We start from the raw sequence: 23,081 nt of genomic DNA, 5'->3' as shown, positions 1-23,081 counted from the left end.
ACAAGGAGGTATTGGTGAGATGGGGGTCTTAAAATAGATGCAAAAGGCAATGACCACTCAGAAGAGGGATGGAACAAACCCTGCTGAAAGTTTCAGGAATGACTTCATGGTGGAGATATATTGGAGTTGAGTGTTGCCAGATGGGTGAGGTTGGACAGTGACAGCAGTTTGCAATAGTCAACCTGTCTTGCTAAGTAATTTACACATCTCTCTGAACCTCATTTTATTTGTGTATGGAGAAACTGGGGCCCCCAAAATTTAAATAACTTGCCAGTCGCCCCAGAGGTTAGACTTGAACTTGGGTCCTCTGAGTCCAAGACAGCCTTATGTCAATTCCTGGCGAAAGGAACTAAAGTAGCATGCGTAAGACATGGCTGGAGAAGGGAGGTGAAGTGGGAGAGAAACTTGGTGGACAGGTCAAGGCTGCAGTGTAGGGTCCTGAATGCCACAGTTTGGTAGTCAACTGTGGGGTGTGGAGGAAGCAGAGGCATTGACAGGTTTTGAGTCAGAAAGACAGGGTGGCAATTGACCCTAGAAAGACTGACCTAGAACTAGGTATAGGTGGAAAAGGGTGGAGGAAGAAGGACGGGTTACAGCCTCTCCTGAATATCCAGGTTGAAAGGAAAGCAACATGAACTGGGCTGCCATAGGCATGGGGTGGGGATGGGGAAACACTGTGTAGGGAGATTTAGCCAGATGTGGCTACTTCTCCATTAGCCCCATGTGATCTGGTCCTACATCTCACCAGCTGTTCCTCCTGGAAAGTGCTGACTTCATCCCACCCCAAGCCCTTGGTGCTTGTTCACTATTTCTACTGCCTGGAACGCTTTCCCTTAGATCTTCGCATGGACCATTCCTTTTTCCCAGGTCTTAGCTTATGTGCCACATGCTCAGAGAGGCTCTTACTGACCACCCTATCGGAGTAAGTGCTCCATCACTACCACCTCACCATTTTATTGCCTTGATCACCCTGGTCATGGCTGAAGTTAGCTTGAGTGTGTGTTTATTATCTACTTCCCGTCACTAAACCATCTAATAGAATGTGCGCTAAAGGCATGTGAGAATCTCATCAGTCTTGTTCACTGCTGTATTTCCTGTGTCCCAGCAGAGTCTGGTATATAACAGACATTCCACAACTACTTGTTGAATGGCAGAATGGATGAGTTTGAGAGGATATGTTTGATGGAGGGATGGATTGGTTGAAAGAGGAGAGGTCATGGCTGATTTGGGGATTTGAGCTAAGCAGCCAGGAAGATAACATTGCTACAAATAGAGACAGGACAGACAGCAGGGAGCAGACTGTGTGTCAGAAGATGACCAGTGTGGCTCCTCTATGTTTGGCTTGGGCTTGTTGAGTTTGACATGTAGGTGGGTCTTCCAGGTGGAAAGGTTCACTCATGGAGTGGGAAATAGCTGTCACAGCAAAAGGAAGTGATGAGGCTCTTGGTAGTGATGGGGGGGGTATCTACACAGAGGTGTAAACTGAAACGATGAATGTCAGCGAAGTCCCTTATAAGAAAGTTGAGACAGAGAGGAGAGGATAAGAAAGGAGGATTTCAAAAAGGAAGATAAGGCCATGGGGCCAAATTCTCCAAGAGGAAGTGGAGTGAAAACCAATCAGTAGTTAGGATGCAAAGAGGTCACTGAAAGGTTTAGAGCCTGGTGAGGAAGTAGGTGTGTCCAGAATGGTGGAAACCGAGGCTGTGGAGGTCTAGGAACCCAAAGGGGAAGTAGGGCCTTGATGCCAATCAGAAAATAATATGCATATGCACCCCACCCCCTCGCCCAAGCCTGAAGCCTCTCTACAGAGTCTGACTAGTAGGGAAGAGGCATGGCAGGGGAGACTACCATTTATTTGTGTCTGCCATGTCCTAGGCACTGTTCAACCCCATCATCAACCACTGGCTCATTTAACCCCAACAAGAGCCTTACAAGATACAATGATTTTTAGCCTTATTTTCTGCAAGGAAAAACAAATCAGAAAGGTTACATGTGTCACCTAAGGTCACTCAGCCAGGTGATATAGCTAGGATCTGAACTTAGGTTTGTCTACCAGCTACCCTCAGCCACTCTGGAAACAGAGCACTGGAAAATAGAAAATAATAGATGGACACTCACGAATAGATTGTCCAGTTCCCACATGGAATTTACCCACAGTCTGGTTTCATTGGGGTAATGGGTCAGGGGAAGCATAAGAATGAAAAGTACAGGCAACAGGATTGGGAATTTGAGGGTGAGGGTTCTCTGGCACCAGGGAAAGGTCAACTCAAGGTAGATGGAGATCCAAGACTGAAGGCTAAAAATGGCCATGGATGGTGCTTGCCATGCATGGGAATAAGAGGCCTGGGCAGTCTCATCATTATGACACCCATTCCTATGTCTACAGGCCAATTACAGACTGCATGGTGGGCCAGGCAGAGATGCAGGGATGGAGGGGTGGAAGCCTCTGCTTTATGCAGGAGGACAACACAAAGGCCCAGAGAAGCTCCCCTGATTGGTGCTGCTTATCCAAGAATGCCAAACATAAAGGAACCACACTGGTCAACTGGTCTTGGGCCTCAGAGTCTAGAGATGAAAGTTTAGGGGAATTCTCTGTCTCTTGCAAGAGCCTCCTTCATAACTCTTTACCTGTCTCCTAGTGACCACAATCTGGGTGGTCATTTTCATGCCCACTATTAACACCATGCTAAATGCAATCCTCTGTGCCATCATCATGGCCTACTTCCATGACCAGGTGGGGTAGAGCCTGTGCCAGAAGGTTCCCTTGCTGCCTGACTTGAAAAATATCAGCTCGAGTTTCACATTGGTGTCTCCTAACACCAGCGCTGCTTGAGTGATTCCTCATCCCGCAATCACGTGGAGGTGCTTTATTTTCCCAAAGTCAAGGTGCTGACAGGCTCTCTGTTCTACCTCATTCCCTTCCAAGTCTACCCAAGACACCCAGGAAGCAGCTGTGAGGAAACGGCAAAAGTACGTAGGTACAGCTGAACCTAGAAGAAGAGAATGGAAGAAGGTGACAGAGAAATGGGACTCGATACGCACTCCAATCTGTTCAGTCTGGGTGGACGTACAGACTAGGGTGGGCCATGCTGAACATTTACCGGGCCAGAATTGTGATGAGGTGATCTCTGGCCTGTTTGGCCCAAGAGGAAGCTGAGATCCAGAGAGAGAGCGAGTGGGACTTGTTTTGCCCCACGCTGCTTGACAGCACTCGAAGGATGTAAACACAGATTGACTGCAAAGACTGTACTCTCTAGCTGTCCCTCGGAGCTTGGGGATTTTACAGCTACAAGCAATATGGCAAAGAAAGAGCTTCTTGCAGGAAGTCAAGATGAGGGGGCCTCTCTTTGCTGTCCAGTGGAGCCAGATCAAGGGCTGCCTCAAGGCACTGAAACCTGTTTCAGGCTGGCTTATGGGTGGAACAATAGGTCCCAGGAGGCTTATTGGGACTGGGTCTCCACTCTTGGGCTGTGTGTAGCAGGGGTAGGGAGGACAGCATAGCCAAAGACAGCTCTCCACAGGGACTGTCAGGACATCTGAGGTCATGCTTGTGGAATATTCAGATAGGAGACCCTGGTCAGGTCAGGGAATGGGGTTTATGGCTTCTTGGAATCCTGCCTCCTCCACCTTCAGTCATCTCCCTAAGAAAAAGGCTGAGGCCCTTCCCCATTCCTTCTGCAGCCCCCCCTTACCCCACCTTGAGTCCTATGTTGGTAATGCTCACAATCTCTGACCCTAACACCAAGCCTGCATTGTAACCTGCCCCTCATCCCTAGCCCATCGTCTCAGCAAAGAGCCACACAAAGTGCTTCTATTGTAATGCTTTATTGTTCCACTAGGGAGTCACTTGGACCTGGTTCTCTACCTCCCCTGTCTTAAGTGCCCTGCCCCCCTAAGGCTTTCCAGACCTCTGTTCCTACCCACAGATTATGGTACACTCTGGAGAGAATATGTATATGTCCGTGTGTGTCTGTGTGTATATAGATGTGTGTGTGTGTGTGTGTATATATATATTTGTGTGTGTGTGTGTGTGTATCTATATATACACAAATACATTTTTTAATATTCTGACTGTACAGTATTTATAGGTACAATAAAATAGGCTTAAAAATTACAACTGTTTGGCTGGAACCTATCCCACTCCAGTTTATTCAGCCAAAAAATAATAATAATAAAGCACTAGTTGGTGTCTGGCGTTTGACTTTCCATGTGAACCAAGATGGCCAGTTGGGTGGGCTAGGTCAGGTTGAGATCAAGCTCCAGTGAGCTGAGATGACACTAGGCCCTTCCACCTTGCTGGCCAGCCACCTGATCCAGGGGCCAGGTCTCTGCTGGAGGAAGGGGCTGTCATGTCAACCTTTTACCATAGGCAACAAGAGCGGAAAAAAAGGACATAGACACAGACAGTGTCTCCTTGCCACCATCTGCTTTTGCTTGGCCTGTGCAGTGGGGGCAAGACTGTTTACTCTCCAGACATGGCAATGCGTGGCCAATGGCTACACAGGACCCCACGGAGTGGCAGTTAAAGTGTGGGGCCTGAGTCAGGAGAGACTGGTTCATTGGTCTCTTGAGACCTGAGAAAGGAAGTTTCCCCCCAGCTCTCACATCCCAAGCTATCCCAAATCGTCATGTCGCCTACTGGGGCCTGTCAGTGCCCTCTCTTTAAATCAGCCTCGTAAAAATCAGCATCGTATTTACACAAATCAACAGCTCATGGTGGTCGGGGCTGCCCTGTGCTCTGCTCTTGTGTCCGTTCACTTAAGTCCAATTTCTCTGCAAAAGGCAGTTCAGGGCCAATGTTGGACCCAAAGGCAGGACCAGAGCCTCCTGCCCAACCTCAAAGGGACCCTAGCACCAAGCACGTTGGCTTGGCCTCTCGGAACACCTGAGACCTGGAAACACACACTGCTCTCTGCCTCCTTGCCCTATAGGCAGGGGAGCCGGGAAGGCTTCAGACTGACCGGTGGCTCCGTGGACCTGGAGAGCAGTAGCCATCTTCTCGTTCCTGAATTGACTCCCCTTTCTCAGAAAGACAGAACACAGGTTTTGGGGTCGAGTGGAGACATGACACTGAAATTCTCTTTTCCTCCCCTCTATGTGCAGAGGAGCTTCAGGAAGTAAGGGAAACAGCCCGAGCTTGCTTCCGTCCTAGAAGCAGCATCCATCGGGGGCTGCTCTGCTCTCATCCCACCCTCGCTGCCCTGGGACAGGGGGAGCCTGGGTGGCGTCACCCTTGGACCAGGCTGAGGCTCACAACTTTGTCTCAGGACCAGCTGCCTGCAGGGTCGGGAAGGAGTCTCGGATCTTTGCCACCTCCATGGCACACAGGTGACCGAAGACTTTGTTGTACCAGTCAGGAGAACGGCCCCTGGAGAGGTAGAAGTGGGCAGGAATGAGCCAGGGGTTCTTCCCCGGAGCCCTTGCCAGGAAAAAGGAAGACAGGACTTGCATCCACCCCCGACCCTGGGATCAGTGGCATGAAGTGGAGGTTGGAGGGCACCAGGCTTGAGGGGGCCTGGTACCTGAGGTCAGCACGGCAGATGTGGGTGAGCCGGGAGCGGCCCAGGCCACAAGGCTCCATGAGGTACTGGGAGGTGAGCATCAGGGCCCGCACCCCTGACTCAGGCACAGGTTGTTCAGGATCCAGGGACTGAGAGACGAGCAGGCAACCCCCACGGGGCAGGTCAGAACGCCACATCCTGGGGGGTAGGGGGAGGGACACACACATTCAGCTTCCCTGACGCAGTGGTTCCCACCCCACCTCCCAGGTCCCCCATCATTGCAGGGTGACCGCCAGAACCCCTCACCGGAGCACCACAAAGTCGCGGCAGGGATGGGGTGCCATGCTGTCAGTGACGTAGTGGTACAGCTCCACACCCGGCATCAGGGCTTCCAGCACCTGAGCCCGCAGTAGGTCCTCATCCCAGAGGGCCCTCTCCCGCAGGACACGGTGTAGCACCACGGCCGGGGGGGCTGCCACCTCTGTAGATGCCTTCCACACACGCAGAGGGTGCCCGTCTGGTGCCTGTGAATCCAGGAAGTGAGGACAGGGGCAGCTGTCAGGGCTGGAGAACTGCCAACCCCTGCCCTCACTGCAGCCCCTGACAAGGGAAGGCTACAAGGCTACTCTGCTAAGCCCAGCCAGACCCAGACAGGACAGCCCTGTGTTCCCTGTCCTCCTTCTTTCCATATTCCTGCTCCTCTGTGTGCTCAAGAGCACAAAGAGATGACAGGATGCACATTCTCTGAGGTCTACTAGGCTCTACCAGGAAATGGGCACAGTGCATGGAATTTCTGGAACTGAATGGGAAGAGATGTCAATCATCCTCAAGGAACTCCCCATCTAGTTTGGGAAGTGGAGCATGTGCGCGGTGACAAAAGCTGCCGTATTCTGAGCCTTTAGCACATGCCAGGCCTTGTGTGAGCTTCTCACTGCCATCATGTGAGGGGCTTTTACTATGATTGCTTTATCCATGGGAAACCTCAGGCCTGAAGTCTCACTCATAATCAGAATCCAGAAAGAATGAGACTAGTACCAAAAGAAGAACAGAGAGAAGTCGCCTCCAGCCTGAGGCTCTGAATGGAGGAGGAGGCATATCAAGTTGGGGCTGAAAATGGCTGGGGAAATAGAATGCTTACAGCGGGTCGGTAGGGGCAGGAGGACAGCAAGGGCCGAAGCTCAAAGGTGGAAATGTAAGGAGATCGGCATGACTGTGGCACAGGGAAGGAAGGGAGGTGAGGTTCTAAAAGTAGTGACAGGTCTGGAGTGGCCCTTCGGGAAGGTAATTCTGGCAGGGGCTCCCCGAGAAAGAGCTCTAGTCTCATTTGCTTCTCATTTCCTTAAGATTCTTGCTCTGTTGGCTGACATTTTGCAAGTATCAGGCGGAAGCACAGCAAGACAGGCAGGGCAACTCCTTCCTTGGGGATTGCTGCATCACCACCACCCACCGGCCTGCACTCTGCCCTCTCTTGGCCCCATGGCAACCCTGGGCAGCGTGATCCTCACCTTCTTGCAAGCCAGCTCCGTGTGCTGGGGTCCTGGCACGCTCATCCAGCCTTTGAAGCGCTCAGCAGCATCACGTAGCAGCTCCTGGACACTCTCTTCCATGTAGAGGCTTAGGCTCACACCAGCAGCTCGGGCCTGCCGCAGCTCAGCCAGGGCTGGGCCAGGAGGGCTGAGCTCAGCCGCACTGTAGGAGCTGCACAGTTGCAGCACCATGTCCTGGGGCACCTGGGAGGGCGCACATACACACCGGCAAAGGGTCACGGACCCCATGGGGTCTGTCTGGTTCATTATAAGGAGTAGAAAGGCTTGGCTACTACAGTGTGATAGATGAGAAACCTTGTAGGGGAAGAGCTGGAAGCAGGAGGTTGAGGAATGTGTGTCAAGATAGGCCCTCTTCCTGACTTAGGGTGCAAAAGGTCAGGCCTGATGGTTCTGCTGGGTCTGGGAAGTAGGCACCATGGCCTGGAGTGACTCACCTGGAAAAGTTTCTTGCAGTCACTGATCATGTGTGATAGGCCCTGGGTGGCAGCCATGTTCTCACTCAAGTCTCTAGGGCCTGGCCGGCCAACTAGGCTGCGTTTGCTCTTGATCCTGGAGGGAGGGGTCAGGAGGAGAGGATGGCACAAGGGCATAAGACAAGCTCCCCAAAAGGCTGCTTGCCAGTCCTGAACATAAAACAACTTGCTTTCCTTTCAAAGGCCCCGTTTCACAGCACCCAACCAGCCACGAACCCCTGAGGATTCAGGCTGACTCCTTGTGGTGCTGCCTGGGAACTGCAGTACCAGCTATCCAGGGCAAAACATCCAATAGGTCCCAAACCCTCCCTGCCCGGCCTGGCCACGCCCTGCCCTGTTTCACCTGGGTGAATGGTTATCCTTCTTGGAGACATTGAGGTGGAAGATGGAGGGTGCCAGGCACACTGCCAGGTTACCGGCTGTCATCTGGTTTTCCTCAGCAGAGGCAATGTCGCTTAGGAAATAGAGCAGGGTCTGTAGCACCTCTCGGTTCTCATCAGGGAGCAGCAAGGTGGCAGCTTGTGCGGCTGCCAACCACTGATCCTTGGGTAGGACTGTGAGGAAGGCATGGCAGAAGGACTTCCTTATTCCCAGAGAGCCTCTGGCAGCAAGCCTCCTACTTTCAGGAATGCAGAAGGCACAGTGGTCCCAAGGGATGTTGGTGAAGGGGAAGGGCAAAGGTGGAGACTGGGAGGTCTCTGGGTGCTAGAAGTGAAGTGTAAGCTTGGGGAAGTCCTTGCCTTTCCTCAGGGCTGCAGTCTATCCTTCCATATAATAGGTTTGGAGAATAGAATGTGATCTCTCCTTAACTGACATACAGATTTAACTCTTCCATAACTGGAATCTTAAATCATTCCATCAGGAATCTCTTGATCAGGACTAGATAGGTCATCTGTCTGAGAGACCCCCTCCCATCGCTTAAAGGAAAGTAAATTTGTAATTACCACCACCACCAACAAAAAAGAATGTGTCTCTCTCTAAGGACCAACTCAGCATAGTAAATCTTCCAGTGAGCTCACAACAGGTTAATCTTCCACAAGCCCTAGGATTTAGAGAGGCTCGGGATGGAACAGGGTACTGAGAACAGGTGCAAGCAACTCACGCTGGTAGATCTGCAGGAAAGTTGTAGTGAGCTTGCTGGTGAAGATTGGCTCGGGCAGGTCCCGGAAATACTGCTTTAGCAGGTCAGCCACATCATAGGCTGACTGGCCTTCATAGCAGACATTGTCTGGGGAGGTCTCGTTCATCTGGCGCAGGTTCTGGATCCTGGACTTCACGCCAGACTTGCGGAAGATGCCCACCTGGCACAAGCAGGGGAGGGAGGAAGGAAGACTGTGGGGCCAGCCCTGGACCAAGTGTCAGGAGGGTAGGCCACCCCAGAGACATCCAAGCTGGCAAGCTTCCTGCTGGGCAGAGTAGGAGATAAATGGAAAAAGCAAAGGGAAGGGTTTTTATAGCTTTGGGGCCAAAAAGAAAGATGGCTTTAGTGGAAGTGAGTAGAAAAAGGAGGACCTAGGCTAAAGCGGAGCTCTTAGAAGTGGGAGCTATTGCGCCTGGGCCAGAAAAAAGCTGGCATGGAATCAGACAGAAGGGAGCTTTGGGCCCATCCCTGTTGGGCCTTCCTGAGGATAGGAAGGGTCTCTACCTGATGCCAGAGCAGCTCTCCATCCCAATTCCTCAACCTTGAACTTCCTTCTCAGTAACACCTCTTCTCATGCTCTTTGGAAAGTCTCACCTGGTCCAGGCACTGGCTGCGTAGGTATCGCATGGCTTGCTGAATGCTCTGGGGCAGCGGCTGACCTGTGCGCTGCACGTGGATGAGGGGCGGCACCCCAAACACATGCTGGCCTCGGTAGTCCGGTGTCTTGTTCCTCTTCATGAACTTGGGCATTGACCTGTTTGGGAGAGTGACCAGAAATCAGCAATGGGGGCAGGACATAGCCTGGACATTCAGCAGTTTGGGGGGATTCAGCTGGGGGTGAGCAGGGTAGGAAACACACCATATCCCCAGAGTCAACAATCATCATCAAGCACCTGCTCTGAGCCCAGTCCTAGAGAGTCCCAGAGGAACACAGGGAACTCTCAGTCTGGTCAAGGAGATAACTGCACCAATGGGTAGCGATAATATCTGTGGCCAGGAGTGGGCCAAGAACTTAGGGGAAGACCTACAAGGGAGGGGAACTGTACTTATAGCATCAGGGGAAGCTTCAGAAAGAAGGTAGAAATTAAGCGGGCTCTTGAGGGGTGGGTAGGTGTTGTGCCAGAGGAAAAATGGGAACCAGGCATTCTGGGCAGAGAGAACAGCATGGGCAAAGGCAAAGAGGCAGGAACAAGAGCGCAGAACATTCAGGGTGTTCCCGTCATGGCTCAGCAGAAATGAATCTGACTAACAGCCATGAGGATGCAGGTTCAATCCCTGGCCTCGCTCAGTGGGTTAAGGATCTGGCAGCGTTGCCGTGAGCTGTGGTGTAGGTTACAGATGTGGCTTGGATCTGGTCTTGCTGTGGCTGTGGTGTAGGCTTAGCAGCTGGAGCTCGGATCCTACCCCTAGCCTGGGAACGTCCATGTGCCACGGTGCAGCTGTAGAAAGACAAAAAAAAAAAAAAAAAAAAAGGCACAGTGCATTCAGAGAAGGACGACTTGTCCACTGGACAATGTGGTGATTGCTTGGGAGTGGTGGGCTGAAGGGCCCGGCAGATGAGGCAGGGTCAGAATGTGCAATGACCGTGATAGGAAGGAAACTGGACCTTATTCTTTGGCAATGAGGAGCCACAAGAGGGGGTCTGTCAGTAAGGGGGACCCAAGCTGCATATTAAGACACTCTCCCTGGTGGCAGCATGGAAACTGGGATGGAGAAAGTACAGCTGGAAAACTCCCTACTCCCACCCCTCCTCACTCATACTCATACTCATGTGAACCCCACGTGCTTTCCCCACAGATGTACACACACCACTCAGAGCCACAAAGACCTCTCCAGCCTCCTGGCACATCCACCACTCCACTGGCCCGTAAGCTCCGCCTTCCTACACCTACCTTCTAAAGATGACCCTCCCAGGGCCTTGGAGTGGGGGCAAGGAAGGAGCCAGGACCTGGGTGAGCAGCCCACTGGGGCCCAGAAGGACTCACCAAACCCAGCCCTGTTTGTGGGGGACGGTGTACTTCTCCATGAAGGCGGTGAGCCGCAGCAGTGAGCCCTTGTGCAGGAGGTGGATCTGGCTGGCAAACTGCCGGTTGATCTCCAGTGACTCAGAGTTGAGGCTGGGCCGGTGGGAGTTCTGAAAGCTGTGCCAACGGAGCTTCCTGATGGGGGTGATGGGGTAGAGAAGGCCAGAGGGGCAGGTTTGGATAAACCTTAGGAAACTTGTGTTCTTTTGGTCCTCCACACCCCCCCAAAAAAAGAAAAGACAAGGAAATGGGACCACTGTCAGTGCTGCTGCTGGGCCCCGGGGGGTGGGGGGGGTAAGAAAGCTTAGTCTTGGTTTCCAGGACTACTCAGCAGCCAAAATGCTATCAAGGAGGGTGGCACAGAGCTCAGGCACAACTAGTGCCAGCAAACAGTACCAGTCCCCCTTCCTGTCAAGACTGCAGTGGAGGGGCTGCTCTGAGAAACCCAGAATAGAGAAGCTGGGGATCAGAGACCATCTTCTCTGATGCCTTTGATTTACAGATGGGGAAACTGAGGCCCCAAAGGAGCAATCGAACTTGCTCCTGGGCCTTGTGATTAAGAAGTTGGTTTGGAGGGGGTGATGGCAGAAAAGGAAGGGAGGGGAAAAGAAGAAGGGAGGAGAAGGGGTGGGGAAGGGGGAGAGAAAGAGAGAGGCTGCAGAAGCCCTGCCCCACCTCTACCCTGAACTCCCACCTGCAGGGTCGGGTCAGTGAGGCCCCAACGCCCGAATCTCGTCTTTCACGGGGTGCTGATGCCTGGAGTCCAGCCGGGGACCCTGTGGCCTCGGCCTCATTCATGGAGTTCCCACTACTGTCCAGCTCACTGGAGGAGGCCACAGTGTCAGAAATGGAGTGTCCTTCTTCCACAGACAGGCTGGAGGCAGAGGTGGGTTCCCCACCTGAATTTGCCTCCTGCTCATTATCCTGGGCCAAGCCTGGGCCCTCGGCCTCTGCCTGTGCCAGGAGCTCAGCCTCGGCTGGGCCCTGAGCCTGAGCCTGAGCCAGAACTCCTGGCTGGACATCCACCTGGCCCGCGGCTAGGGACTCCTCATGGGCTGGAGCCTGGGTCTGTCCTTCCACTTCACTGGTGGTTATTTCTACTGATGAACTGGCCTCTTCCTCTTCTTCCTCCTCTTCTTCCTCTTCCTTATCTCTGGGCCCCAGATCTGGGTACATGGCCTGAGACCAGAGCTCTACCCGTTGCTGCAGCCCCCACACATGCTGGAGGATGTCATCCAGGTGAGTGTAGCTGTCCCCATCCCCCTCCTCCTCTTCAGCCTCGGCCCCAGCCAGTACAGGCTCAACTGGGTACAGCTCAGGCATGTTGTCATAGATGCTGGCATGGCTGCCTGTGGAGCCACAGGAGCCCCTGCGCCCTTCATAGCCCCAGCGTCTACCTGGCTGCCAATCTGCCAGGCAGTGTCCATCCTCAGGACACAGACTCTCAATGGACAGGGAGCGAGGGAATGTGCCTGGTTTGTGGTCCCTGGGCACATGAACCAGGCAGTCACCCCGGTGTACCCGCTGAGGATGCTGAAACGTGGCCACAGGCCAGGCCTCCCAGGCCCTCTGAGTCTCAGTGCCACTGCCACTGGCTGAGGTGGCCGCCCGGTTCTTGGCCCTATAGAATCCAGCTGAAAGGAAGCCATGGCGACTTCGGAAAGAGGAGGCTTTGGTGGCCTTTTCTGGGGTGGCTGAGCTATCCTGGGGCTCTGCTTGCCGGCTGCCACCCTTTTCCTTCCGCCTCAGAGACTCAAGGTGTTTGAGGAAGCTACGGGAATGGTGCTTCTTGGTTTTGTCCTTGGGACCCTCCTGGGCCCGGGTGGGGCTGAGGAAGGGCTGGTCACTTGGGCTTGGAGCACGGCCTAGTAAGGACAGGTCCACCGGCTCGGGTGCTAGGCTCACAGTGATGGCTGGCAGGGAGGTGGCGCTAAGCTCAGTGAGGACACTCTCGCAGCTGGAGGTCACTGGCAGGCCAGGGCTTGGTGGGGCCAGCAGGTTGGAGGAGCCCACACGAGACCAGCGCTTACTCTCTCGCTGGAAGGCCCAGTGGTTGCTGATGGTACATTGATCTTCCTCCTCTGAGTCTTCATTCTGGGTAGGGTACCACAGGCTGGGGTCAGAAAAGTCCAGCCCACAGGCCCTTGCTTGGGCTCCACTCTCTGCCTCTAAACTCTTAGGGAACTTTGAGGCAAAGGGCCCTGCTCTCTGGCTGAGGACATGTCCTAGAAGTCTGGCTCTGGGAGTTCCAGAAGCCAGGAGTCATGGACAAAGCCCAGATGGAGGGTAGCAGTCAGCTGATTAATCGAACAGATAGGGATACCCAGACAAATGAGAAGTCACTTGCCCAACGTCATACAATGTCATGCAGTAACTCAGTGACAGAGCCAGGGCTGGAACCCAAGCATCTTGACCTCCTGTCCTCAGCAGCTTCCTAGAAAATCTCTAGGCTATAGCCTTAGATTAGAATCACAGAATGCAGAGTTCCCATTGTGGCACAGTGGAAACAAATCCGACTAGGAACCATGAGGTTGTGGGTTCAATCCCTGGCCTCACTCAGTGGGTTAAGGATCTGGGGTTGCCATGAGTTGTGGTGTAGGTTGCAGACGGGGCTCGGATGTGGTGCTGCTGTGGCTGTGACTGTGGCTGTAGCCTGCAGCAACAGCTCCAATTAGACCCCTAGCCTGGGGAACCTCCATATGCTGCAGGTGCAGCCCTAAAAGGACAAAAGGCAAAAGGCAAAAGGCAAAAAAAAAAAAAAAAAAAAAATCACAGAATGCAAGAGCTAGAAGGATATTTTAGATGTTCCAGTTTTCTAATTTGTAAAGTGGGGAAACTGAGGTCCAGAGAGGGTGAGAGGCTTGCCCAAGGTCACTGAGCAGGCAGCACAGAGCCTGGGGGGCAGGGTCCCAGGGGTCTCCTGCTTCCCAAGCCTGGGCTCTGGTGGCTTGACCGACTCACTCGACTGAAGACCTCTGGTGGAAAAAGATCCACGAGGTCAGTGAAAAGCCAAGGATTCTAGCCCTAGCTCTGTCACTGAGTTACTGCGTGACATTGTATGACCTTGGTCCTGACCCTGGGGAAGGATGGGGTCATCTGGCCCACTCTCTGGGGCTACTTTGCAAACAGAGAACCCTCCCAGTTTCTGCGCAACACTGGAGGAGTCAGAAATGCCTCTGGAGGGAGTTCCCATGGTGGCTCAGTGGTTAATGAACCCAACTAGTATCCATGAGGATGCGGGGGTTTGATCCCTGGCCTTGGTCAGTGGGTTAAGGATCTGGAGTTATGGTGTAGGTCACAGACATGGCTCGGATCCTGCATTGCTGTGGCTGTGGCACAGGCCAGCAGCTACAGCTCTGATTTGACCCCTAGCATGGGAACCTCCATATGCCACAGGTGCGGCCCTAAAAAAAAAAAAAAAAGAAAGAAAGAAAAAGAAACACCTTTGGAGGCTGTTAATGCCATTTCCTATTCACTATAGGGATGGAGAAAATGAGGCTTAGTGGGAGAAGACCTCAGGGTGGTGGGGTTGGGAATCCTGACTTCTAAGACCACTTGGGCTGTGATTTTCCATCATGTTATTCTGTCTCTGCCCCCTAGTTAAGGAATTTTTGCCATCACAGAGCAGGTACTGTAGGCAGATGGATTTCCCTCAGGGACAGCCATCACTAAGTCAAGTTATTAGTAAATCCAGGAGGGAAGAGTGGGCCGAGAGGGGTGGGGAGGCTGTGGGCCAGGTTATTTATTCTCACACCCCAACTTTGAGACCAGGTTTGCCAAAAGCCTCATAAAGCCCCCTACACCCTACTCCCAGGCTGGAGCAAGGCACTGCCCCAGACACCCAGACTCCAGGACACTAAAGCTAGTTTCATAAGCGGTTTGTGTATATCCTGGGTTCCCCATGCTGCCACAGAATCACAGACCCCACTCTTGCCCTGACTCACCTGTTTGCATTGAAAATGAACCTCCAGTTTCATCGAGGCACAATTGTTCAAGGTCATCAGCCTCCTGCAAGGAAAAAAAGCAGTGTTCACCCTGGGTTCCCAAGCCCCAAAGCGTACAGGGCATAACTTCTGAGACACTCTCAAGATGCCAGCCAATGCTCCATGTGTCCAAGACATCAATACTTCTCCCAAGTCCCCGTGTTCATGAAGGTTGCAGACATGATGCTGGGTAGATTATGGCCTCTGGAAACTTATAGATTATCATGACCTCTGGAAAAAAACACTGCAGACAGGACACATTCAAGAACAGAGTAGCGTTGGGGGAAATAACAATAAAAAACAAATTAAAAAAAAAGAATCTACCAAAAAAAAAAAAGAAGAAGAAGAAGAACAGAGTAGACAGACAGCACAGCGGGCACAGAGAGGGTGGGACAATTTCCACGAAGGCAGGGGGTGCAGTCAAAGAAGGTTTCCTGAAGAACAGAAATAGAATTCAGAGGGAGAGAGAAACAGGGACTCCTATCCCAGGCAGTATGTGTATGAGGGAAGGATTTAGGCTGATAAGGTTGATCAAAGCCAGGTTGCAACAGGCCTTGGGTGTCATGCTAAAACAAAAGTTCTGACTTCTCCCAGAAGATGGTGACACATTGGATGCAGGGGAGTGCCCACTGGGAAGCTGAATCCAGTAGCTGTAGAGAGGCTGGATCAGAGCAGGAGTGGGGATGCAGAGCCAGAAGGCAGGAAGGCTAGTTAGGAGGCCACTGTAATGGATCCAAGAAGTCGTGGTTCGGCCCCAAACAAGTAGAGAGTGGACATATCAGAGGGATGTTTGGAGGATCAAACTGAAGGGAGAAAAGATCAAGGCCATACCTTGGCTTTCTAGCAACTGGGTGGGGGGGGGGAATGTCACAGACACAGAAGACAGAGTGAACAGTGTGACTGCATCAGATGAGCTTTGTTAAATGTAGGGTCCCCCTCTGTTAGAGGAGACAAGGATTGCTTCTTTCCATGAGAAAGCCCCAAGCCAGGCCCTCAGGCTGGCCCTCAGTCCCCCTACCTGCACAGGGCCCCCAAAGAGTCCTCGTCCAGAAAACTGTGGTCTTTCTTCACAGAGCCAATATCCAGGGGAAACGAACCTTCTGTATGGCAGAGAAAAGCCAAGATGAGTCAAGGGTGGTAGGTCAGAAACTCAGCACCAGAGATCCCTGAGCAAGCAAAGGGGAGCCAGGGAAGCAGGGAGGCAGGCCTTTGAGCATTGAGCAGGAGGAGAAAGGCTTCAGTGAAGGAGGGGCCTGGGGAACTTGCAGTTGGCCATGGGGGCGGGGGGCAGGTCAGGGAGAGGCCAGGAGGGTCTGGCTGGACGAGAGGACCCATCAAGGCCCATGGAGGACAGCAGGCCCAAGGTCCCTGGTGGCTGTCAAGAGCCCACCTGGGTCCCAACAGTCCCCTCTGTATCATGGGTTGCTTGGACAGGGACCTTCCTCTTGAGGCCCAAGGTGAATGGTGGGGAACAGGGAGAGGGCCATCCAAACAGTGCCCCACTTCCCCTGCTGCTCAGAGCAAGGGTGCCTGCTCCCCCAGGTTTAGGGAGGGGAGGGAAGAGAAAGGAGTCGGGGAAGAGGAGAGAGCATCACTTGAAAGCCCACACCTTTCTGCCTTCCTGGTAAAACAAGCCCATGGACTCATTTACTAATATTAACTGAGCAAGGACTTTGTCCCAGGCACTGAGGATACAGCTGTGAATGAGACAAAAAAAAAAATGATCCATGCCTTAGGAGGTCACATTCTCAGGAGGGCAAGAGACAGTAACAATATATGAGAACAGCAAAGTATACAGTTACAAATGCTAGCAAAGACATGAGCCAGGGCCACAGGGTAGAGGCCTTGCTTGTGAGGACAGTGGCTTCTGAATTGAGCCCTGAAAAGCTAGAAGGGGCCTGGGAGAAGGTCTCAGGCAGGACTAAAACTAAGGCTCCAAGAAGGGCAAGAGCCTGGTATGAGCGAGTTGTAGAAAAGAGCCTGGAACGTAGTGAGCAAAGTGGAGAGGGATTTATTGGAAGCTGGGTCTCCTCTCGGAACAAAGCGCTGGTGCTCACTTCACTCTGATCGCACTGTGAAGCCTGCGGAGGAGTGACACAGAGCAGAGTAGAGGAGTAACATGATCAGACCTATACTCACGGGGTCCCTCTAGCTGCTATGCATTCAGAGTAGAGGAGGGTGCACAGGAAGGAGGCTGCAGCACTAGGCCAGGCAAGCAGGTCACACAGTGTGGCAGTGAAGGTGGAAGGAAGTAGATTGAGTCAAGATAGATTCTGGAGGGAGAAGGGACCTGCTGACAGGTTAGATAAAGGGACAAAGGAAAAGAGGAATGGAGGATGATGCCTGGGTGTGGGGCTTAAGTGGATGGTGGTGCCATCAGAGGGTTACATCTGAGACATCTGTCAGGCACCTGAGCAGAGATAGCAAATTGGGAGTTGAAAAGCTAATCTGGAGCTTGGGACTAAGGTCTGGACAGAGAGACACTGGGGAGTCATCTGAATATAGGTGGTACTTGGACAAGGATCTCCTAGGAAATAAATGTCAAGAGAAGAGGAGCCAGGACAGGGCCCTGGGACACCCTAACAATTAGCCTCAGTTAGAGGAAGCCCAGTCAGTTAAGGAGACTGAGAGCCAGAGGGACATCCAGGGGAAGAGGGTGTTCCAGGAGCTGAAGTGAGTGGCCAACTGTGCTGAATGCTATTGAGAGATTTAAGTCATGACTGTTAATTGACTCCTGGATTCGACCACACAGAGGTCCCCGGTGAGCTTGACCAGGGCTGTTTTGTTGGTGAGGTAGGGATGCAGCCAGTACAGTGGGGATGTGGGAAGAAGAGGGGAAGTGGAAACAGCAAGTCTGAACAACTCTATAGGAAAACAGAAAAATTAAGGAAAACCGAGAAATCAGGAATGAGGCGAGATGAAGGCAAGGCTTCTAGGATGCCCCCTCCATGTTGCATCTATGTGAACGGCGTCCTCAGAAACGTCATGAAGAAGTGGCCCCATTTGAGACAAGGTGCTTTAACACACGGGTGACCCCAGAGCTTGTGAGAGCTGATGAGCGTGCAGGAGAGAGGCCTGTGCAGGAGAGAGGGTGTAACTATAGGAGCAGGGCCAGTGTACACAGCTCCTTGTGTGGCTGGAGAAAAGACCAGACGGCCCCGTTTTCCAGATGAAAAGTGGAGGGATGAGGCAAGTTTTGAGGTGGGGGAGGGGGCGCCATTGAGCGGCCTCACCTTCAAAAAGTTGAGCATACTGGGGGAATCCTGTCGCTCGGAGCCACCCACACACTTTTTTGGCCTCAGCTTCTAAAAGAGAATGGGGTGGGGGGAGAGACAGGTAGAGAAAGGAGATTAGGGGTTGCTGGTGCCAAGCCAGCCAAATATCTCTCTCTCTCCAGTAGGCAGGCACCTGTTGCTATGGTGACCTAGAAATGACAAAAGAAGCACTCCCTGTCACAGCCAGCCACCTCCCCTCCTCCCCCACTTCCCCCAGGGAACCACCCCCTTCCACATAGACCATCCTAGTCCAGCGAGGAATACAAAATGTTCAATGGCTATTACTCTCTTTGCTATCATCATAACTAACATTCCCCAGCACTTTGGTAACCAAATCTCATTTAACACACACCATAAGCCTAAGCCGTGCAAAGGATGTTAATATGCCCATTTTACATTTCTCCAAACAGGCTCAGAAAGAAAGAGCTTGTCTACAAGTCTCACACTTGACAAGGTTGCAGTGCTGGGACCGGAGTCCAAGCTCAGTCTGACTCCTGCTTCAGGTTCTGACCCTTTGGACATGGCAGCCTCCCAGATGCTCTTCCTCCTTTACTGATCACCAAGTTCCAGCCCTCCCTCCCCATGGAGACTCCCAGGACTGCCCCTGCTCTCTGCCTTGGCTTGGCCTCTTTGTGGCACAACCCAGTGCTGGTTATCAAGCTGACAATGCTGGCCTATGGGAGCCTTGGTGGGCAATGGCGGGCTTAGCGCCCCACCTCTGCTCTGGCCATGCCTGGCACAGGGTTGAGCATCCTTGCCAACCCCAGTGGAGACTTGCAGCTGGACTGAAGCCACAGAGACCTTCCTGGCCATGGTAGGCTGAGTACCTGCGGCAGGTTCTGGGACTGCCCAGGCAGCTATCTGTTCCCTACCCACGTGGTACCAGAGAGCAATGGGACTGGGACCAGGGGACCTGGCATTGTGGTAGTGGGAGAGGAGCGAGAGTCTGTGGCTCAGCAGAGTTGCTTTCTGAACTCTGCCCCCAACATTTCTTCCACTTCCTCAGTGCCTGTGACCAGGGGACTCCAAAGAAACTGACGGGGATTTTTCCAAGACAGGAAGAGCTCTCTCTTCCCAGTGCTCTCTCTCCTACAAGGAAATCCAAGATGGGGTTGTGGCAGCCAGAAACATCAGTTAAAGGACAAAAAGATATTTCAGAAATGCTGGGTGGGTAGATAAAGGAGGAAAGAATTCGGGAAGGTCCAAGTCAGTCAAAAAATAATAATAATAGGCTCCTCAAGGGTCGCACATTGAGGAGGATTTGAGGGTAAGAATGGAGGGCTTTGCAGCCTCTAGAGCCACTGAGGGCTTTGGTAAATACTGGTGCGTTTCTGAGAGCAAGTGCATCAGTCGCTGCCGCCCTGATGCATCTATCTCTGCATGTAATTGCAGCTGAGTTTGCTCATGTCCAGGATACACGATCAGCATGGGACACACCCCCAGAGGCCCTTCGGTCTGTGTACGTACTTGCACCTGCATCTGTGTGCACACATGTGTGTTCTACGTTACCACAATTTTCTAACCTATAAAAGAGAACTAGGAATCACCATGACCTCTGAGAGGTACTGGAAAGTGTTTCTTCCCACAGAGCCCAGCTAGCAGTACCTCAGCCTCTCTGGCAGGGGGCAATGCAAGCCCAGAAAAGGATCCAGGTCTCTAGGCCAGTGGTGACCTGGGGATGTGGTAAAAGCAGCCCAAAGGGACTTCACACCGACCCAGATGACATTTAAGGGACATGGCTTTGCTGCTAGGACAACTAAGCCAGCTGTCACAGCCACTTCCCTGCCTTCTTCTCCTACCATGCCCCTGGGGAAAGGTCCTTCCCTGTCTTCAGAGCCCCTCCAGGCAACCAGCTCTGCCTCCCTGTGATTAGGACAAAGGGGAAGTACCAAAGGAGACAAGGTTGGAGTTTCCAGAGTGGCAGGCACAGAAGGAGACAGTGACCCCTCAAGGGCCACTTGGAATGGCCACCCAGGCAAGGGAACCAGTCCCCAGGGACAGGCCTGCATGTCACCCTTGGAGGCCTCTGCAGCCCCCAGTCACTCATGCCTAGATGCAGAACAAGGAGGAAGAGGGGGAGGAGAGAGGCACCTGGCTGCCCTTCCTGAGCCTGAAGGAGATGGGAGAGTATGGTGATAAAATCCTCATCTTAACACATCTGTGCCTTATGTCTGAGCAATGGGGCCAGTGGGAGAGGGGCAGGCTGCCCACTCCCCTAATGCTTGGCAGCAGCCCTGGCCATGGCTGGAAGGAAGGAGACAAGCTCACTCAGGTGGGCACCAATTTTTTTTCATTCTGACATAGAGCCCTCTAGCCCCTCTTCTATTCAAAGTGTGATCTCTGGACTATCAGCAGCATCAGTATCACCTGGGAGTTTGTTAGAAAGGCAGAATCCCAGACCTATTGAATAAGAATCCACATTTAACCAGGCCCTTGGGTGATCTGCATGCACATTAAAGTTTGAGACATGCTGGCCTAAATCATCTATCTCAAGGATTTTTCACCCTTGGAAGCCCGTTAGAATCAGGTAGGAACCTTTTCAAAAATACCAATTCCCCCAGGGCCCCATCCCTGGAGGCCAATTTACTTGATCTGTGGTGATACTCTCCAAATTAGTATTTTTAAAGAGCTACAGTATGGGAGTTCCCGTTGTGGCACAGTGGTTAACAAATCCAACTAGGAATCATGAGGTTGCGGGTTCGATCCCTGGCCTCGCTCGGTGGGTTAAGGATCTGGCGTTGCCGTGAGCTGTGGGGTAGGTCACAGACATGGCTCGGATCCCACATTGCTGTGGCTGTGGCGTAGGCCGGTGGCTACAGCTCCAATTAGACCCCTAGCCTGGGAACTCCATATGCTGTGGGAGCGGCCCTGTAGAAGACAAAAAGACCCTCCCCGCCCCCCCAAAAAAAGCTACAATATGAACATAATGGAAAAGGCCCAAGGGACTTTTCCAAGTCACACAAAGTGTCACAACTGAGACTACGACTGATCTTTTAATTCCATGTCCAGTGCTCTTTTCCACTGCATTATGGAACCTGCCCTCAGATACCAGATAAACAAAGGGCTTAGACTCCAAAGAACTCCAAGCCCCCAAACTTTTTTCTGCCCCTTTTGGTCTAAGCCTGAACTCCAATCCTGGTAAGTCACTAGCTCTCTGACTTTGGGCAAGTTGTTTAACCTCTCTACAACTCAGTATTCTCCTCTGGAAGATGAGAATAACAGAATCCACTTCTAATAGCTACTGAGAGCATTAAACAAAATACTGGAGAGGGAAAAAAAAATCAAACATTCAACAGATGAGTTCCTGCCCTACCCAAAAGGTCCCAAGGAAAAAAAGAACATGGGAGAAAGAGACCCAGCTAATAGTATGTCTTTCTAGGTCTGGAAAGTAGCTGCATCTATATCACTGGCAGAATTGAAGCCAGATGACTCAGGAAGGTGAGGTTAGGAGGCAGAAGTTTCAAAGAGGCCATAATAGCTCCAAAAGACAAAGGAGCCAAGGGGTTTAAAGCAGGGCTCTGAATGAATCCCCAGGAGCCCTTCCCAGCAGGAATCTGAGGAATGTAATGGATTATTACTCAACAGGATGTCAGGGACACTGCCTCCTGACAATACACCACCTCATGGAGTACAGAGAGGCCCTGAGGCTCCCTCCCAGATAGAGCAGTCAGGGATATACATCTTGGTGATTAAGGACTGAGCTAAGGTGCCTTGCCTTGTTCCTCCCACCTGCTGTCCCAGCCGGGTCTAGGAGTGACCACCCACCCCCAGGAGAGTCAATCCATTTGGTGCTGGGGCCCAAGCAGCCCAGACTGAGGGCTGTCTTATGTGCCTGGTGGGGAGAGTGACACTGGGCAGGCTGAGGCAAGTGACAGAGGAATGTCTATGGTCCTGCCTCTGTGTCCAGATGTGCAGTCTGCAGCAGTTTCAACAACGACGTTCTACAGGCCATCTGCTGGCCAAGTCCAGGGTGATATGCCAGTACAGGTCAAGGACAGCACTCAGCTGGCACAAACTGGATTCCACTGAGAGTTAATGCCAGACTCTCTCCCTGGGGAAGGACCCAGCTGAGCTGGGGAGACAGGAGAGTTGAGGGAGGCGACATATTAGGAAGCTCCAGCATCAAATAGGGCCTTAGAGTCAAGCCCACAGGTCTTCTGAAGAGAGGGTCTAAGAAGGAATAGCTGAACAGCAGCAGATGGTCTCAGGGGTCAATGACAACATCTACTCCCACATTTCCACAGGCCAGGGTCAGGGATCCTCTTAGCACGGTGCATTTTTCTATGCAGAGAAGGAGAGAATGAGGAGAAAGCGGGGCTTCTGGTTTTGAAAAACACTGTATGAACGAAGAGCTTCCACACCCAGGAAAAAGGCAGCAATGTTTCCCACTGAGGAAATGCATCAATGCCAAAGATGACAACTGAGTTGGAGAAAAAGCTTTTTCCAGTCAAGCAGACTTCCCTGCTTGCTGCCTAAATCATCTTAAGGCAACTTGCTTCGCTGTCTCAGCTTTGGTTTCGGATCTGAGAAGTAGAGACTAACAACTTTCCTGCCTACCTCCAAGGTTACAGTGTGTATCTGGTCAGGTTCTGTCTGGTTTTGAAAGTGGCTATAATGAAAGTCCTCATTACAGAGGTCTGCTTTTGTTAAGACTACTTTGGAGTTCCCATTGTGGCACAGCGGAAACAAATCTGACTAGGAACCATGAGGTTGCAGGTTCGATCCCTGGCCTCGCTCAGTGGGTTAAGGATCCGGAATTGTCGTGAGCTGTGGTGGAGGTCATAGACACGGCTTGGATATGGCATTGCTGTGGCTGTGGTATAGGCCGGCAACTACAGCTCTGATTCGACCCCTAGCCTGGGAACCTCCATATGCCACAGGTGCAGCCCTAAAAAGACCAAAACAAAAACAAAAAACAAAACAAAACAAAACCAGACAAGACTACTTAAATGCAGTCTTTAAGGTTCAGATTGGGTCCTAGGTGTAAAGAAGTGAGAAAATGAGCTACAAGTGAAGAGAAGGTGACAGGAAAATAAGCTGCCGGAGTTCCAGTCTCACCCAGCCACTTGATTGATTCACTAACCACTCCCTCTTCACACCACTATTGGGAAACTTAAGCCCTTTATGCCTTTTGGTC

The 23,081-nt window shown here is 52.2% G+C and overlaps 1 protein-coding gene across 10 annotated transcripts in view; it reads right to left on the bottom strand.

The window, feature by feature from the left end:
- Positions 1–3,809: 3,809 nt before the first annotated feature.
- Positions 3,810–23,081, bottom strand: part of STARD8 (StAR related lipid transfer domain containing 8) — an 83,553-nt gene continuing 64,281 nt past the window's right edge. For 4 of the 10 annotated variants that reach the window (XM_085008783.1, XM_021079617.2, XM_085008784.1 and 1 more), the window contains 13 exons: positions 17,903–17,974; positions 15,688–15,769; positions 14,631–14,694; positions 11,381–12,780; positions 10,648–10,821; positions 9,257–9,416; positions 8,624–8,822; positions 7,865–8,075; positions 7,483–7,597; positions 7,007–7,231; positions 5,808–6,025; positions 5,523–5,699; positions 3,810–5,368 (listed from right to left, as the gene is read on the bottom strand). In XM_085008783.1, the coding sequence (XP_084864909.1) occupies positions 5,251–5,368; positions 5,523–5,699; positions 5,808–6,025; positions 7,007–7,231; positions 7,483–7,597; positions 7,865–8,075; positions 8,624–8,822; positions 9,257–9,416; positions 10,648–10,821; positions 11,381–12,780; positions 14,631–14,694; positions 15,688–15,769; positions 17,903–17,974 (3,215 nt within the window). In that variant the 3' untranslated portion in view covers positions 3,810–5,250. The remainder of the gene's footprint in view (positions 5,369–5,522; positions 5,700–5,807; positions 6,026–7,006; positions 7,232–7,482; positions 7,598–7,864; positions 8,076–8,623; positions 8,823–9,256; positions 9,417–10,647; positions 10,822–11,380; positions 12,781–14,630; positions 14,695–15,687; positions 15,770–17,902; positions 17,975–23,081) is intronic. The other 6 variants (XM_085008785.1, XM_085008787.1, XM_005673701.4 and 3 more) reach the window with 4 other exon arrangements.

This window comes from Sus scrofa, chromosome X (assembly GCF_054392235.1).
Source record: "Sus scrofa isolate SSC_HxYL_T2T_F1_AM1 chromosome X, Sscrofa_HxYL_maternal_Yorkshire_Landrace_v2.0, whole genome shotgun sequence".
Classification (NCBI taxonomy): Eukaryota; Metazoa; Chordata; class Mammalia; order Artiodactyla; family Suidae; genus Sus; species Sus scrofa.
The sequence above is the reverse complement of the archived record's forward strand: the minus strand, read 5'-3'. Positions and strand labels throughout refer to the sequence as shown.